The following is a 17,979-nucleotide window of genomic DNA, read 5'->3' on the forward strand; positions in this document are numbered from 1 at the left end:
ACGAGTTCATGGAATTAATTAGAGTTTCTCGTTAGGGGACTCCGGTTTAGCGTCAGACAAAAAAGGTTTTTATTGTTCGTTGATTTTAACATAATAGGTTGTGTCGTCCCTGGTGGAGGAAGAACGGACCGCATCGGTCATCGTTGTCTGAGTTACACGTCAAAACGCGAACTGTTGAATATCAGCATCAGCAGCTGCTGCAGCATCAAATACTGGCCGCCAGAGGGAAGGCTCACCTTTTTCCACCTATCAACATTTCTGTCCTCTTCCCTCCCTCTCTCCCCCCGTCTCGCCCTGATCTATCGGGACAAATAAGTTTTGTGGGAGAGATGCGATGCTCTCACTGCGGAGGATAGCGGGACCTGGAGCTGTCTGCGCTGAATTGCGGTGACCAACGCACAGACCCCTGCTTTAGGACGAGCAGGGACTGCTTCTTGGTGCCAAGGTGAGACGACCGAACTTGCTTGAGTTTCTATCAACGCGTCTGTACCGCAATTTGTTTGTACCAGATACAGTAACATCTTATCCCCGTGAACCAAACAAATATGCAAAACGCTTCTGAAACTGTGAGCTGCAGTTATTTTCGTCAGTGCTTCTGATCTGTTATCTTAGTTCACACTTAGGAGTCTGTCTTTTCTAAGGTAATTCCAATTGTTACATATATTAGTTATGTTGTTATTAGTCTGACTGGAATTTTTCAAAATCAGTACCAAAATCTAGACATTTTTGGGGAAATCATAAAACTTTAATCGCTTTAATTTGTTTGCAGTTAAAATCGGTAGCGCACATTAAACGGCACATTAAATACCTTCTAATGGTGAAACACGTAGGTAGCCGTCAAATGCGATTAGGCATGAAATATCGTATACAGTACGTAATGGAATACATTATTTCATATAGACGCATATTTTCAATACCAGAACATAGTTAGAATTATTAACCTGGTGGTTTTTAGTACTCATTCTGGATTTGACTTACTTTAGGGATAACGAAACACTTTGAGTACCTTGACATATACTGTATTTAGCAGTATTTTGTGTATTCAATGTACAGTGCTGTAGTGCTATTACAACACATATCGTGCTCTGCGTATAAACAAATAAAACGTGCACAAGTAACAGTGAAATAAATAATAATCATGATTTTAGTTCTGCATGGCAATTCTATTGTCATTGGATTAATTCATATCGGAAGTAAATCGTAAATCGTTGATTTTGATATAAACCGATTTTATTAGTATTCTGCAGGTGTTGAAATAATTGAGACAATATTACGTTGTCAATTTGCTAAAGAAGAAATAACCCCCAGCAGCAGATGGACTTTGTGCCCAGACCTCTCTTCCAATTCGTTATGAGTCTTTCTTTCCAATGACTATGATTAAAGAATAGTGAAGGGGCGAATTGAAGCCACGGTAGTCCACAGAAGAACGTGTGGACCCGTTGATTGTACAGATTAAAACGAAATAATCACTATTTGAAAGATATATTTTACTACAAGCAGGTCTATTTGTAAAACGTACACCCAGTACCGATAAAGACGTGGAGGCTCTTCAGAGGTCATAAAGGGTCAACCCTCGATGCACACTTAACTTACAAGTGACTCAAAAGGCAGGAAGGCATTCACCTGAATGAGATCAGCTTGCATTATCACAACTGCATGGTCAAAACTAACCTGCCACCCTCGTCGTATTTAAACACTTGAGCAGGATAGAAGGCAGTGTTTCATCCGATTTCAATTCACAGAGCTCTAAAAAAACACATTCGTTGAGAGATTTGCTCCAGGTTTTGTAATTCAAACTATAATAAACTGGAAATATTAATTTCCACATTAATTTACACATTTTCTATCCTTGTTTTGTTGCCAAGTAGACACTACCAAGAACTTTGGATTTCAACAGGAGGAAATCTGACTTCAGTTCATGACTTAGACCGAACTCACTCTTTAGCACGCTTTAAATGTCTGATGACTGAAAATTAGTCTTTTTTTCAGAAGATGCAAGCACAGCTTACCCTGAGCAAAAATATCTAGGCTGCCCTGTAGTAATTTTCATAACATTCTAAAAGTCGGTCACCAAATAGTCTTCTGTCTATCAAGCCTTAAAGAAAAATAAAAAGACAGATATCAAAATGCAATTAGAAGTAATTAGATGCCAATAACACAGTGCAGTATTTGTTAAAAAGCACTCCTTTAATTTCTAAGATGATTTGTAATGTGCTGCATCTGCCTTTCATGGGTCATGTTGTTGAATTCAATGTGAGTTTTGGGTCCATATTAATTATCTTTCTGTTTAAGAAAGAGTGTGGCTGCAAATTATAAATTAATAAACAAAGCGGAGCCCGTATCTTCAGTAATTTGTCAACACGTACGCACTGATAGCGTGAGACATTTGCAATGGCACGGTCTGCCGCTTGCTCTGTTCTTGCCATGCAGAAACATTTTTCTGAAAAGCACTTTGTTTCCCAAACATCAGCTGAAAAGGGTGATCAGGCATACTAATGAATTAACATAAATTAAAACCTATTAAGAACTGCCTATAGCAATTATGGCTGATTAGTACACCAAGTTAAAAGGTGAGCTGTCATGCTGTTTCAATCTACTACTAACCAGGCCAGAAAGGAAAAGGACTTGCTGCTGTACTCATGACCAAATCACAAATATAACTGCCAATTGCCAATGGCTGGTATCTTAACCTAATGTGGGGAGATATAGAGGGATTTGTCCTCATACTCTTGAGACTTTCATCTGAAGCACTTCAGATGCGCTATGTACTTTGAAGTCTATTTGTGAAGATTTACAGTTGGGTTATGAAGAGCAGAGAAGTTATTATTGTTTTGCCTCAGGTTTCCAGTGCAATGAACAGAGCCTTCATTCTTTTAATAAAAAGAAAACTGACCAGGAGCAGTCTGTCATGGGTTCTGACACCGAATTCAGCCCAATACCAATGCATCGTCCTGTTCCTTTGAGTATTCCAGTGTTTCTCTGTCGTTTCCTGCTGGAAATATATCTTCCTAAAGTGCAGGAAAGTTCATGAAGTTAATCCAAGCTGCCCTAATTTTTAACAATGGCTTCAAGTGCCAGCTGTCATTTACCTATGCAAAACCAGCTACATTAAAGTATTAAAGTACAGAGTACCAACACTTGGCAGGATGAAAGATTTCCATGCTAAATGTGAAAAGCACAAGTACAAAAGAAAAAGCCTTAGGCTTTGCAATTAGCTGCCCCTCGATTATTGCTAGGTTTATAACTGAGCTATGAGTCATATCTTTCTTGTTTATTCTAGAAAACATTAATTTAAAAAAAATAGATTATTTTTTGCTCTGAGGCACAACAGATTCATTAACCTAATTTTTTTGTGTGGTGGTTCATACAGGAAACAGAGACGAGCAGCAACAATACAAAATGTTTTCATTTATATGTCAGTCAGTGGGATGGAGCACTAGAACAAGAATAACAGAAATGGAGAACCGCAGGGAGAAAAATAGTCCCTATCTCTGAAAATGTCATCTGAGCCAATATAATTAGGTCCCTCTCATGTACTAAGCTGAGAGCTTCATGAAGCCATTTTGCAGTGCATCAGCACCCATAATACAATTTCCTGCCCCATTTGTTTCTTTCACCCCTTAAGCTCTTAATGAAGAAAGAGAAAAACCTACCCGCACAGTCAACTAGAACGCAGCAAATTAGGGGACTATTCCGCCAATCTTACTTGTATCTTAGTGCTCTAAGAATTCCATCATTCCAGGCCTAAGAGGATCCCACTGAGTTAGCTTCAATCACATGGCTTGGCAGCTAGCTCCCAACTCCCACAGTCCTCTATGTAAAGAAGGGTCTTGTGTCTTACATTTCCACTTGTGTCCCACGATCCTTCTGTTGCTGCCGATCGTGAGGCTGAAACTGAGCAGAGTTGGACCAATGTCTTCCAGGATTTGTTCCAGAGAAGCCTACAATTTTAGTCTGTAAAAATGAACTTTAGAAGTTAAAGAAACACATTTAATATCTCTTATGAAAGCATCATAGATTAAGTTCCTAATTTGCCTTTACAATTTCTCTGCTTGTGCTACATTGCAGTAAACTGAATGCTCACCGACTCTCTTCCAAAATTGGATCTCCCTCAGAACAACTTGAGACAGAACCAGTCTTAGCTGATCTTTAAACTAGCACCACTCTGTAGACAATGAAACATGTCCTCTTTTCCAAATGCATGCCTAGCTTCACTGTCTGGATGTCTCTACAACAGCTGGGCATTTCCCTGAAGCAATATGTATGAAGTATCTTTTGCTCGAATTAATTCCAGTTATGGGTCCAGAATTTTAACTAATCCTCCATACTGATTAATCAATTTTTATGGGGAGAAAACTAGAGCCATGACCTAACTGTCATAACTGGGCACAAATTACATGTAACAATGTTACAATGGGATTGAAACAGCGTGGGCCATTTGCCTGGGTATTTTATCATAAGAGATCAATTTCATACAGCTGTGGCGCAACACTCATGGCTATGTGCAATTACACAACACATCCAACCTAAATAATAATAATACAGACCTACTTGAATTAAACTACTGCTCAGTATTTGAATTTGAATTTCACTTGAATTGCAAGTGGTCAGGATGTAGAATACTAGAAGTCTATAAGAAATCTGTCTTGTTCTAAGCATTTAGCATGGATCCATTTAATCACAATCCCTTCAAATATTAGTTTAAAACCTTTCCAGTTAAACAGCAACATGATCTATAGTCAGGAAATGCTATAGTGGAAATGCTCGGAGAGGTTCTATATCACAGATCACCAGAATGGCTTTTTCCAGCCATTAATGTGTGATTGACCACAAGACCTCGTAGACTGCAAAGGATGAAATTAAACCCAGAGTTTTTTGTGCACTTAATGTCTTTTTTACAGATCGCCACTTTAGGGTTTAAAGTGGGGGTTATTTAAAGCTGAAACTCGATTAAAGTGAGAAATAATCAGAATCACCTTCATAATTCCATGTCTTGGTCTTTGTGGTGCTTCTAAACCACTAAATGAGCTTGTCTTTATTTTTATGCAATGGCACAGTGCGTGGAAATATGCAGCATGTGTCTTACATTTGGTATAAAAAGCTGTGGTTACCATAAGTGGTGCATAAGCCCAAGTAAAGATCTTTATTGCCGAATTTCCACATGTATAGTTTGATAGATTAAGATTCTCCTCATTTCTTAATCATCACTTTTCACAGTGAACTACCACGTGCTGAGATGAATGAGTGATCGGTCTGGCAAAGTACCAGTGTGATTTTACAAGCAAAACTACTCTTCATAAATGTGCGAAGAATCTTGTTTCACAAACATTGTGGGAATACTTCGCTCTGGTCCTATAGTTCCGATTTAACTCTGCAATAAATAATAATTGAGATTAACCCTCATTTCTTTTTTGATTCCCACTTTTTGCAGCGTTACAGACCCCTCTTCTTGCTAGGATGGAAGGCAGTGGCTGTGCCTGGGGGACTGACGTGGTGCCACCTGGTGGCGCAGGGGAGAACAGCAGTGTCTTCGAGGTGCCAGTGCAGAACACCTCCTCCAACAGCAGCTCCCAGTTCGCAGGGGTGAAGCTGCTGCAGTCCTTCAAGCCCCTTATCATCCCCTGCTATGCGCTCGTGGTGCTGGTGGGGATCTTTGGCAACTACCTGCTCCTCTACGTCATCTGCCGCACGCGCAAGATGCACAACGTCACCAACTTCTTCATTGGCAACCTGGCCTTCTCCGATATGCTGATGTGCGCCACCTGCGTGCCCTTCACTCTCGCCTACGCCTTCAACCCGCGGGGCTGGGTTTTCGGACGCTTCATGTGTTACCTGGTGTTCCTCATCCAGCCCGTGACCGTTTACGTGTCTGTGTTCACTCTAACCGCCATAGCTGTGGACAGGTGAGCAACACACAACCGGACCCCTGTGATGTTCTGTGACAGTGCACCAATCCTATATACTGCAACAGTGTTTGGAGCAGCACAGCTGAACGAATGTACTCAAGACATTTTTAACCAGGCCGGCTGTAGGTGTTGAAAAGCAGCAGTTCTGCTCTATTGAAAGGGTTTTAGGCTAGTAGGAAATCTGCAACTTTTCACAGCCGACCGTTTCTTAAAAGGGCCATATTAAGCAAGTAATTGGAAGATTCCAGTTATGTGAGTGCAGGCATGGAAGACCAGGTCTTGTGAATGGCTGGTGTAGTGCATGCTGTGAGTAACCTGCATGCTATTTGGTAGTTTTACATCTTGCAGCCTTCTTTAAAATCTACATAGTAATGAACTACAGGAGGCTGAAATTTGTAAGGATTTGAGGACCCAAATATTTAAATACAAATACAAGACAAGAACAGAGATGTACTATTTCGTCCCTACCACCTGTCAAGACATTCACTTCACATTGATAACATTACATTTTAAGAAATGCCTGCACTGTATATATAGAGAGAGAGATAATGGACCAAATGTGTGGCAACAAATGGTAAGAGAAAATGGCAGTCAAGGAAATATAGTTAATTATTTTTCACTCTAATCCAAGGTTTGCGAATACCCATTAAACAGATAGCCAGTTCCTCTTCTGCCAATCTGCCAAAAGCATACCAGAGCAAGCACTGGAACACTGAATGAGGTTTTTGACACGTGGGCAATTAATGTTGACATCAATATAATAATTGCTAGCATGTCTTTTTTTTTAAATACACCATATTTTGGCATTTACGTTAATAAGACAAGATTGCTCATTAAAAGCATTTGCATAACTTGAAAAGGGAAGCGTGTCTATTCAGAGACATCCACATATTCAATTTGCATGGACACAGATTTAATGCAGCAAGTTCACTACAGATTCCCCTGGTGTGTTGGTGCTCTAGAAGGTGAAGTGGCACTCCACATTTGGCAGTGACACCCCCCCAAAAAATTGCATCTTGTGAAAACACAAAATGAACTGTGAAGCGTCTGCCTGGTGAATTCTAAGATAGGTTCCATCCTTCCATCTTCGAACTGCTTTGTCAAGTACAGGGCTGCAGGGGAGCTACAGCCCAGCCAGCAAGAAATGAGCGAAAGGCAGAGTATACATTCGCCATGACACCATTCCACAGCAGGGCAAACGCTCTGACACAAACATGCGCACGCTCACTCCTAAGGCCAATTGTCCCAGAAAAAAAACATTAATAATAAGAATTGCTTACACTTGTATAGTGGTTTTCTGGACACTTCTCTCAAAGCACTTTAAAGATAATGGGAACTCCCTTCCACCACCACCAATAGGTAGCCCCCCCGGATGATGCAAAAGCAGCCATAGTGCACCAGTACGCTCACCACACACCAGTCATCAGTGCGGAAGAGAACAGAGTGATGAAGCCAGTTCAGAAATGGGGATTTTTAGGAGGCCATGAATGGTAAAGGCCAATGGGAAATTTGGCCAGGATGCCGGGTTAACACCCCTACTCCTTTTGAGAAACGCCCTGGGATTTGTAAAGACCACAGAGAGTCAGGACCTAGGTTTTCAGTTTCATCCGAAGGACGGTGCTCTTTTACTGTATAGTCTCGTCACTATACTGGGGACTAAGACCCACACAGACTAGAGGATGAGCGCCCCCTGCTGGCCCCACTTACACCTCTTCCAGCAGCAACCTTAGTTTTTCCCAGGAGGTCTCCCATTCAGGTACTGACCAGGCTCACCTGTGGGCTTCAGCGGGCTGCCAGGTGTGAGTTCCAGAGGTATATGGTTGTTTTACCTACCAGTATGTTTTGGGGCTATGAGGGAAACCGGAGGACCCGGAGGAACACAGGGAGAAGATGCACAGTCATGGAGAGGCAGGAATGCCACCGTGACAACCAGTCTGGAAGGTGGCGAGTTAAAAACAAGGATGTCACGTTAAGACGGCTGCTGTGACAAGAGTACATCTGTGCCATTATAATTAAAAGCAATTTCTTTTAATTTTCTTCAAAGACATCTGTTTCCAATTAGAAAACACCACAGCCAGACACTGATCTGAGACTCACAGCTGTGCTTTAAAAGCTTGGAAAGTGAGTCTTGATTATTAATTATTACCAGTAACTTTTTACATTTTTTAAATATTTAGCTTTGGTTTAAAACAACACAAATCCACCCTTGTGCTCATGTCTCCAAAATCATTAACAACCCCCACACTCAATGAAATGCAACAACCATGTCTGCAAATACAAAATCGGCTGTTACTTTCTACACAGCCTCAGCAGTGTTTGCCAATTCTCCTTTTTTTGGTCTGCAAATATGACCGGTTTGCTAGCTGTACCAGACTCTAGATGACTGATATGCATTAGGAAGAACAGTGGTCCTTGTCATCTGTGCACCAATATTCAATCTAAACACATGAATTTCCCAGTGACAATGGTAACAGAATTCCCCAACAGACAATCAGTGAAAACCACTCTACGATGCTACCAAGGTTTCACTGAATAAAGAGAAATCCCAATTTCATCTGAGGACATTTACTATGAAAAGCGATCTCTGATGTGATGCATCAGATACATCTGAAGGCCTGGGTGCCAGGATACTCCAGTAGCAGTGATTTGTCACTTGTCTCTGTCTTGCCTGCAGGTACTACGCCACAGTGCACCCTCTGAAGAAGCGAATCTCAGTGCCAGCTTGTACCTACGTCCTAGCTGGTATCTGGCTGCTGTCCTGCGGTCTGGTGGCGCCTGCCATCGCTCACACTTACCACGTGGAGTTCCAGGAGGAGGGCTTCACCATCTGCGAGGAATTCTGGATGGGCCAGGAACAAGAGCGCCTGGCCTACGCTTACAGCACCCTCATCATGACCTACATCCTCCCCCTGTCTGCCCTCAGCATCTCCTACCTCTGCATCTCCGTCAAGCTGCGCAACTGCGTCGTGCCTGGTCACCCCACGCAGAGCCAGGCAGAGGCCCAGCGTGCCCGCAAGCGCAAGATCTTCCGTTTGGTGACCTTGGTGGTGGCCGCCTTCGGCATCTGCTGGCTTCCCATCCACGTCTTCAACGTGCTGCGCGACATCGACATCAATCTGATCGACAAGCACTACTTCCTGCTGATCCAGCTGCTGTGCCACTGGTGTGCCATGAGCTCTGCCTGCTGCAACCCCTTCCTGTACGCCTGGCTGCACGACCGCTTCCGTGCCGAGCTGCGCAAGATGTTCACCTGTCGCCGCCGCATCGGGATTCCCACCAACAACTGTGCCACTGCCAGCGTGGTGCTCTAGCCTCCAGGGGAGTCTGGCACTCACCGGGACTCGGAGCGCAATTGATCACTGACTTGGGACCACAGAAAGCCTGGTACAGTCCCTGGAGTGAGGCTGAAGAGTAGCTGAGAGAAGACACTCTGAGGACCAGAGGCTACATGTGAAGGTTGGAGAGACTCCAGAGAGTTGTATACTCAATCGGGGTCAAAACAGCAAAAGCATGAGGTGACAGTTAGTCCAGTAACAGCAAATCAGCCAGGTGGAACACCATAACATGGGATGTAGGAATTAGGCAAACCGTCGTTGAATGACTCTGTAAAGGTGCACTGTGTTGAAAACTCTGTACAGTAAAGGGCATGACGACCCATTCTCAATCTCAATACCAGCATCTCTAAGCAAAGTGGCCAAAAGACAAACCATTTATTTTATACTGACAAGGCAGACGATGTACACGTTTAAGACCAGAGGTGAATGTATTTCTACATGTGGATGTTCAGGAGAGATGGAATCGTTTTTGATGTAGCTCCTTGTGGAATTTATTTAGTTAAGTGGAAAGTATTCTAAGCAGAAGCAGGAAACCAAAAGCAGAGATGCAGAAAATATAATTATGAATATATAAAAAAACAACCCCAGTGGAAATTACAGGAAAGTGGTACATTTTCTGTGCAAATATAAACAAACAAAAGAACAGGCCTCCTGACATAGCTCAAAGAAAGTCAGGGAGGAATGTTTACTCTCAGCTGGAGGCAGTCCTGTATGACCTCTAAACTCCCGACCTTAACAAATAGCTCACGTGAGAGTCTGCATCTATGGTTGCAAAATACTGGATACTTGCAGGAAGCAAGAAGCTTGTCCTGTCTTCAAACCACACAAGCTCTGATCTCCTTAAGTTCCATTTTATTGAAAAATCAGGCAGGGTGAAAAATCTAGCTCATGTGAGACACTGTCTGTGGTCGCAGTAGTGAGACTGAACAGAAAGGAAGGATCAAATTGTGGGAAAACGTTAACATTATCAATAGAGGCAAAATCCAAGACTACCAGAAGAACCACTTTATTCTGTTCCCTTTATTCAAAGTGTTGAATAAGATCATCAATAATAATATAAGTAAATGTCAGAAAGAGGAGACAAACTGGGAGTGCAAAGCTTTATACAGAATGAATAATTGACTGGAGGCTATAAATCAGACATGTCACCATGAGATAAAAACAGCAAGAGGCTTACCTTTCTTAACCAGCTCATGATGGAATGAAGGAAAAGATGTACATTGATAAGCTGCTGATTTGGAGGTCACATATGAACTTCAGCTTTCCTACGGCTGAAAGCAATGGTGACTTTTCACTGTACCACTGTTACCCCTCCTGACCCTGCTCCCAGCGCTGATCAGCCGGTTGGCTGATCCAGAGAGCTCCGTTTTTCTGAGACCCACACAGCTGGGTGATATCCGATCTGTTTCACTAGCTGCAGAGAGGCTCGTGCACACTTAATGGGCTGCAGTACTGAAGACAAGGAGAGTGAGAACTGTGAATCAGAGGAAGAAGCTGGTAAAATCCTTAATAAAGGCTTGAAGGGGAGCCTGAATATAGTCGATGAACATTTGTGTGTTTCATTGTATGATTTTGTACCCTTAGTGTAAAAACATACATAAAAAGCACTTAACTCTCATCTAAGTGCTGCAATGAAAAACCACAGAAGATATTCTGAAATTTACCAAAAGAAGAAAATTTAAAGAAGGATTTTCTGCCAACACTGTCCCTTAAGAGGAAGCCAGTGTGTTTTTTTAGATTGCCAAGAGAATGTCTACCTTGAAGTTTAAAATTCTAAATTTCTTTTGGAAATCTAAGACCATCCTCAAAAGGGACGGTTATGGGCAGATAATCAGATAATCAAATTTAACTTTTAACACCTTGGCATTTGACCCCCCCTCCTTAATACATTAGACTGGCCAGGTGATCTACTGTATCTGAGCTCACCTACAGAAGTGACAGGTTAAGGTGGTCTAACTGGGGATAAGAAACAAAATCCAAATGTATAGTTTCCATTTTAAAAGGGCGGGGGGGTGCTTAGCATGGGCTTCTGAATTAAGACGAATGATGAAACTAATAAAAATGCATTTTAAGCCCACGGTTGAACTGAAAATACATTACTACATTTCCAGGTCAAAAAGTTAAGAACAACATTCAACAGCTTCCTCTGATAATTGCCTTGGCACTTGAGCCCAAGCATCAGAGCGCGTCTTGAAAAGAAGGATAAAATTATTACTGGCAATTTCATCTCAAACAGCGTGCAATTACCAGGCATCCTTGGGAAACTGTAAACTCAGCGATTACTGTCAATAATGTTAGCTTTAATGATGCAACTCCTGGCAGTTTGCTGGCAGCTATAAGATATCAAACAGAAACTTTCAGTGTGAGGGGAAAATGAAAATAACCTAAAGAGAAAAGTAAAAAGAAAAAGTATTTCTTGCCATGAACACTGCCTGGTTCTTTGCTCTGTGCGTGGGTAGCTTTGATGTTCAGAGTATTGCTTGAAGACAAAAATGTCAACTTTGAGAACAATCCAGACTTTCTGGAAAGAAAGTAATATTATATTTTTGCTTTCCAACAGAATAGACATCAGTTTGCACTGTGCAGTCTCCTTGTTCTCAATCCTTGCCAGTGCCCGACTGGTGTGGTGTCGACCTTCGACTATTCCCCCACCACCACAAGCTTCCACCAACAGTCTCTGAAGTACACTGGTCCTGTTTGTCCTCAGGACCATCGCTTCATCTATTCTTCTCTGGAGGTCCATGTGGGATCCTTCCTCATCCATTCAGCTGCAACAAACATCAGTACTCCCTACTCCTTCCTATTCTACTTCTGTTTTAGTGCCGATGTCCTCACTTTACACTTTCCTGGCTGGCTCAGTGTTTTCTGCCACCCTCCACAGAATTCCAGTCTCCATTCATCCAGGCCTTCTTGACTCTACTGCCACCTGTTTGCTGACTTGCATTCCCTGACCAGCATCTTATATGCACATGAATTAGAATTTGACCAAACTACTGAAACGGTGTTGTTAAACAGAAGTTCAGGGAGAGGGTAAATTGTAATCTCACACTTCATGTCTTACACATAAATATTGTTTGCTGAGCTTTGTGTACATCTTTCCTCACACCCCTCCCTCCACTCCATCTTCACCCTTTGCAGCTGTCTCCTTGATTCATTCCTTGCAAGTGAGTGGAGTTTTGTTACCCTTGAACATTCAGCGTTGTCATGTCCTCAACCAGGCGAGTTAACACCACACCTTAAAATATTAAGTATGCTATTCCTTCATCCGTCTCGTCGTGTTCATATGAATTTGATTGAACAACTAAAATATTATGTATATATTATGCTCACAGAAATCTATTGTATAGCAACCTCACATGACCAAAACTGCAGTTGCATTTTCAGAGTAAAGAGATAGCATTCTCCTGAAAGTTATCAAAAACATTACAAAATTGTTTGATTGGTAAATTCTTAACTTTTTATTATAAAATAAAGATTTTTTTACTTAAACATGAGTTTCAGAGACAAGATTTCTGAAGGTCTTTTAAATTCCAAATGCTATCTGCTTTTCAACAGAATATTTTCCAGCAACACAAAACCATCTTAGTGGTGTGCTTTCCAGTGTGGCCACATCCTGGCACAAATGAAGAACAAAGTGCAATCCTATAAAAATGATTAGTTTGCTCAGTCCAATTCTAGAGAAACTCTGCAGTAGCTCATTCCAGATGAGTTCAACACTGTAATGACAACTCCTATCTGGATGTCACGATAGCCATTCAGTCTACAGACATAAAAACATGTACTACGCCAGGTGTATCCTTCTGTTGAGCACTTGAAGCTCCGAGCTATCCAAGTCGAGCCTGAGCTTCTGCAAAAGCCAGTACCTCCTCAGGGGTGCGGATGTACTCCTCGATCTCACTGTCCAAAATCTCTTCATACCCTGTCACCTGCTGGCCTGCACCTGCCACTTCTCCCTCTGTCCTCCTCCTTTTCTTGGGGTTCATCAGGCAAGGAGGTAAAAACACTGGGGTGTGCCTTTTCTCAGCTCCTAATGTGCCAACACCACTTGTCCCTGTTCCCTTTGCTCCTTCAGAGTCCCGCTGAGTCACAGTGCCCATTATAAGATTTGGCTGCCCTTGTGAACACTCGCCAGCATCTGGCTGAGATGCTCCTTCGTGCTGCTGTCTAGGATCAACTGCCCTGGCGGCCTCCAATTGCACAGGCACACAAACTGGGGCGCCTGGATCTTGTCCCAGATCCAATGTGGTTGTGGTCTCTCCAGTCTCCAGAGAGTTACCACCAGCAGGCCTGTTTTCAATGGCTGTAGTACCTGGCACTGCTCCTGGTTGGTGTTCAGCATCATGACTCTGCATGGCTTTCCTCAGCAGAATTTGTCTATACTTCAGGATATCCTTGCCGTGGTTAACCACCGTTCTGGAGTCTAACTGGGAGCCATTCAGCCAGGGCAGCTCTTTTCCCAGCCTGCAGAGGGTGTGCCGGAGCTCTGAAACTCTCTTGACGGCTGGGGGAGGAAGAGGCACTCCCGCCAGCTTGCAGAATTTGCTGAGGGAGATGCGATGGCGAGCCGGGCAGGGACGCAGAGAGAGCCAGGCCAGATAGGTGGCAGCAGTGAGGATAGGCACGGGTCGGCGGCCAGTCGACAGCCAGGCCTCGCCGGCCAGTTCTACCAGCTTGACCGCCCAGTCGGACAGCTGGGTGGCACTCTCGCGCAGCTGCTCTGGGATGGCATGAGAGGAGAGCTGGAAACTAGGGGAAGAACATAATCACATTAATCATCCGTACACTCTCATTTTGGCTAATTGATCTTTCGTGACTGCCACATGCCACACTTGAGTAACTTGCACTGGCCCTTAAGTAACCTTATGATAGGAAGTGTCAGGAACAGAAGATGACAAAACTTAACCTGCTGAATATCAGGCCTGATGAAAATCAAGAATCAGATCTTTAGCAACAACTCAAGGTTATCTGCAGACTGTCCTGGAGAAGGTCAGGTGTGAGGTGCAGATGTACAAAACGATTTGCTAAATGCTGTGTACTACAGAGTGATTGATCGTCCAAGTGGGATAGTCTGGGTAGAGTGTTTGGTGCTACAGAACTCCAATTGCAGTGATTAAAGACAGCCTGACAGTATTACAGTGTAGCACACTAAACTCATCAAGTCCTGGGATCTCACTTGCTCTCCTTCTCTGCCGCATCCTGATGTGACAACATCCCAACAGCTCATCCTCATGTCGCTGGAGTAATAGCAACTTACGAGAACATCCGCAGTAGATTCCACATTTATCAAACATGTTGATCACAAATGTTAATCAGCATAATGAATTTACATTTAATAAACTGCTCAATAAAGTGACAGTACCCCTGCTACACAAAAATATGTAATTCTTTCATAACTAAATTTGCCGTCTGAAGATTCTTCCGATGCTCATATTGAGCATTCTACGCTTCAGCGACTGACAGTTCCTGACTTCTTGAGAACTATCCTTCCCCCTGTTTTCTAAACACTTCTTCCAATTTAGGGCTGCGGCAGAGCCAGAGGCATTTCCTGCAAGCAATGGGAGCAAGCAGGGTTTTTGAGAACCAGCTTTTGAATCATTAAAACATGGTCATATTTTTTGTCTTTTCCGTGTAAATGTTTTTTTTTTCCAATTTTCAGTTACCAAAGGTATAGTGAGCACAGCTGTTTCACTATTATATGGTGATATGTATAGAACTATAGTTCACCCTTTGAAACATAAGAGCCAATGACACAGCCTTTAGTATAATCCCTGCAGACTGACCTGTTGCAGTGACCTTGCACCAGGTCAGTGAGGCTGACAGATGGAGTCTGCAGATTGAGAACATTCATCATCTCCATGTAAACCTTTCCCATTAGAGTTGGGTCAGCCTGCAAAAGAGAGCTGATAGTTCCCATGGTGACAGGCCAGTCCTGCTGCCTGCAGCTCACCAGGACACAGCAGCCTGCCAGCAGCTCCTTCTTCTCCAAGCTGACATGCAGGAAAGCGGGGTGTGTGTAGGCCTGCTTGAAAAGGGCCTGTGCAAAATCCTCCACTCTAGGGGGAAGGCTGAGAACGCGACACAGTGTGCGCACTCGCTGCAGTCCTGCCAGAAATGAAGCTTTTTTGAATACAGGGTATTAAAAAACACAAAACATTTCAGCTAAAGATGATACATGATCACAGTGTCTTGCTGAAGTTTATAATTAAATGAAGCCTAGGTCATTCAATACTAATGAATAACTGAAATCACACTGATATATCCATTGTTATCATAATAAAAATGCAAAAAACAAAACAGCAGCAATATTACATAAAAGCATTTTAAGAGTGTCTTAAAGCTCTTATTGCTACCTCCAACAAACATACACACACGCTGACTCCAATCTCCAATTCCTCATCCCTGTTCCCATGCAACGTTTGGAAGGCATTGTGCTTTGGGGTGTAACATTGAGTGACTTATAGACACATGAGAGGATTACACACCGAACAGCATCACCACCGAGAGGCAGCAGTGCTGTTTATATTATTCCAGCTCTGGACTGTACAGTTCAGAAGCCTTTAGAAGGCCTTGACTTTTCTCAAGAAAAGCTGCTGCTCAGAGAACATTCAAAATTGTGTTTGTGCAAGGCTATCCATCCTGCAGAAATCTGAGGAGTTTCTGTGTGTGATAAGGCTGTATAGCACTGTCTTACCTTTTATCTGGTTGCGGCTCGGCTGCTTTTCTACCGCAGTGCTCTCCGAGTATCTCACCTCTGTGTGCAGAACAAAGGCATCAGCCAACCAGCAGAAAAGAAAGCAAAGATGCTGTACTAAACAGCTATTCGGTGGCAATCCCAAATTGAAATACAGAAGCCATATAACCAAATATTACCAAGCGTCGGGGCTCAGCTGCAGATGCTGCACACCTCACCAGAGTAACTTCAGAGCTGACTGTGCACTGCGCATGAGTCACGCGTGTTCATCTACATGGGGGAACCTTGAGAAGCAGGACTGATTTCAGCGCTTGTGTGTGATGTGCTCCACAGTGCTGTCAAGCTAGTGCACCTACCTGAACAGGTGTTCTAGGGTCACCAGATCAAGAATATTTAAGAAATGCACACCAGGTAATAACACATCTACCACATCTATCATAGCCACCAGAACTTGCTCTTCCCTCCCCAATGAGGACAGGGAGAATCCCCAGGCCTGCCCAACACCTGGACGAAAGGCTCTTAGGGCAGACAACTGCCACCCAATTTCGAGTAAATCAAAGCAAAGGTATACCTGTGCTGTACTGCTCCTCGCTGCGTGTGGTGGTAAGCAGGCCTTCGGACAGCACTGAGCCACAGTCGGCACACACCAGCTGGCTCTGGGAGTACAGAGCGTCGTCCACCACGTTAGACGATCCGCAGTCTGGGCAAGATCCGCCCGACGCCATCCCCTCTGCACTTTCTATAAAGACAAGCAACCCGTCTGAGGTTAGTTACTTCAGGGCAGCGCTCACCAACTCCAATCCTGGAGAGTCTCAACTCATCCATTTCTAAAGCTCCGTCTTTTACCTGTGAACAATGAAACCAGAGATGTACTAAATTTAGAGGAAAAACTTGTAAGCATTCTTCCAGACATGATACAATACAAAAATAACCATATATGCAGTATATAGGAAATTCACGATTTAGTTCTCATTTGAAGTATTCAGCTAATCCATCAGCAGCCCTCACTTTGGCTCTAAATGGATGCACAACTCGAGTACTCACTGACAGTCCGGTGTTTCTGACGCCTGTGTTTTAGGCGGAGTCTGGACAACCAAAAAAAAAACTCAGATTTGAGTCCCGCCCGCTAACTGGAGGTCCAGGTCGCTCAGTTTCAAATCGTCAACATTAACAGTTCAGTTAAGAACACAGGTTTACAACACCTTCCTGCACGACAAGAACCCACAGGATTTACTAGTTGCCTTTAAATCATCATAGGCCTAAGATCTTCGAAAAAAAAATGTTCCTTAGGTCTAGTCAAGATATTGATCAGCTTAATTACACCACAAGAAGTGATGTATTGAAGTCACAGACAGATACCGCGGCACTCGTACGCTGAAATGTCGCACTTCATAATACTACCAACCATGTCAAATATATCTAACAGCAGCTGAAACAAGATTTTATGTTTAATTCTCTCACGGTTGTTAAGGATTCCAAGGCGTTTACAGGAAGAATATTTAAACCACACTGCCAAAACCAAACCTAAGCTCAAGAGACAATGCTAAACATACAATCAGATAAACTGAAATCTTAAAGCCACTAAACAACACACCTTTCAAAACAGTTTGAAACGCCAGCGCGTATCCTCATAAATCGTCCCCTGCGTCCATCGGTCTTTAAATTTAGTTCCCAAACTATGGTTCCGGGCTTTTGTTTTTGCCTTTTTTCCCCTCGTGAAATTCGGGGAAAACAAGAAATCATTTAAATAAATATAGTATTTAAGTATTTCTTTACCAAAAAGAAAGGCATTTTATTTATAGGCCAAATGTCAAGACCTTGAAAATATTTAGACTTGTGTTAGTACAGATTTTACTAATCCAATTTGCTTTTCTTATTTGCCACCAGAGGGCGACGAAATAAAACAGAAAAATAATTAAATATATTTTAATTATTAATGTAATAAAGGAGTTAGTCCCAGAATGTTCCATACAACAAATTACCATTATTGGGGTCCATATTTTAATTTTTAATGTATCAATGAAGTATTTACACTGTACTGTTCAAG

General features: G+C 42.8%; 2 protein-coding genes across 4 annotated transcripts; one reads left to right on the forward strand and one right to left on the reverse strand.

The window, feature by feature from the left end:
- Positions 1 to 321: 321 nt before the first annotated feature.
- Positions 322 to 10,775, forward strand: prlhr2a (prolactin releasing hormone receptor 2a). The gene is made up of 3 exons (XM_006625302.3): positions 322 to 445; positions 5,432 to 5,903; positions 8,581 to 10,775. Exons 2-3 carry the CDS (start codon positions 5,458 to 5,460, stop codon positions 9,215 to 9,217), a joined length of 1,083 nt encoding a protein of 360 aa, XP_006625365.2. The 5' UTR covers positions 322 to 445; positions 5,432 to 5,457; the 3' UTR covers positions 9,218 to 10,775.
- Positions 10,776 to 10,862: 87 nt separating this feature from the next.
- brf2 (BRF2 general transcription factor IIIB subunit) lies at positions 10,863 to 17,605 on the reverse strand. 3 transcript variants are annotated; one of them, XM_069183059.1, is made up of 5 exons: positions 17,527 to 17,605; positions 16,504 to 16,671; positions 15,933 to 15,992; positions 15,022 to 15,343; positions 10,863 to 13,987 (listed from the first exon to the last, which is right to left on the reverse strand). In XM_069183059.1, the coding sequence occupies exons 2-5, from the start codon at positions 16,655 to 16,657 to the stop codon at positions 13,066 to 13,068; spliced, it is 1,458 nt and encodes a 485-aa protein (XP_069039160.1). In that variant the 5' UTR covers positions 16,658 to 16,671; positions 17,527 to 17,605; the 3' UTR covers positions 10,863 to 13,065. The 3 variants fall into 3 exon arrangements, with proteins under 3 accessions (XP_069039160.1, XP_069039172.1, XP_069039167.1); XM_069183071.1 differs by lacking the exon at positions 17,527 to 17,605 and adding an exon at positions 17,394 to 17,516; XM_069183066.1 differs by lacking the exon at positions 17,527 to 17,605 and adding an exon at positions 16,977 to 17,374.
- Between the last annotated feature and the right edge of the window lie 374 nt (positions 17,606 to 17,979).

The sequence above is a fragment of the Lepisosteus oculatus genome, chromosome 2 (genome assembly GCF_040954835.1).
Source record: "Lepisosteus oculatus isolate fLepOcu1 chromosome 2, fLepOcu1.hap2, whole genome shotgun sequence".
NCBI classification, from domain to species: Eukaryota; Metazoa; Chordata; class Actinopteri; order Semionotiformes; family Lepisosteidae; genus Lepisosteus; species Lepisosteus oculatus.

Excerpts from the sequence above, each read along its gene's own strand:
- prlhr2a (XM_006625302.3), top strand. The coding sequence starts at position 5,458 with ATGGAAGGCAGTGGCTGTGCCTGGGGGACTGACGTGGTGCCACCTGGT. Across the intron at positions 5,904-8,580 it reads ACCGCCATAGCTGTGGACAG|GTACTACGCCACAGTGCACC; the intron begins GTGAGCAACACA and ends TCTTGCCTGCAG.
- brf2 (XM_069183059.1), bottom strand. The coding sequence starts at position 16,657 with ATGGCGTCGGGCGGATCTTGCCCAGACTGCGGATCGTCTAACGTGGTG. Across the intron at positions 15,993-16,503 it reads CGAGGAGCAGTACAGCACAG|AGGTGAGATACTCGGAGAGC; the intron begins GTATACCTTTGC and ends TTCTGCACACAG. Across the intron at positions 13,988-15,021 it reads GTGCAAGGTCACTGCAACAG|TTTCCAGCTCTCCTCTCATG; the intron begins GTCAGTCTGCAG and ends TTCTTCCCCTAG.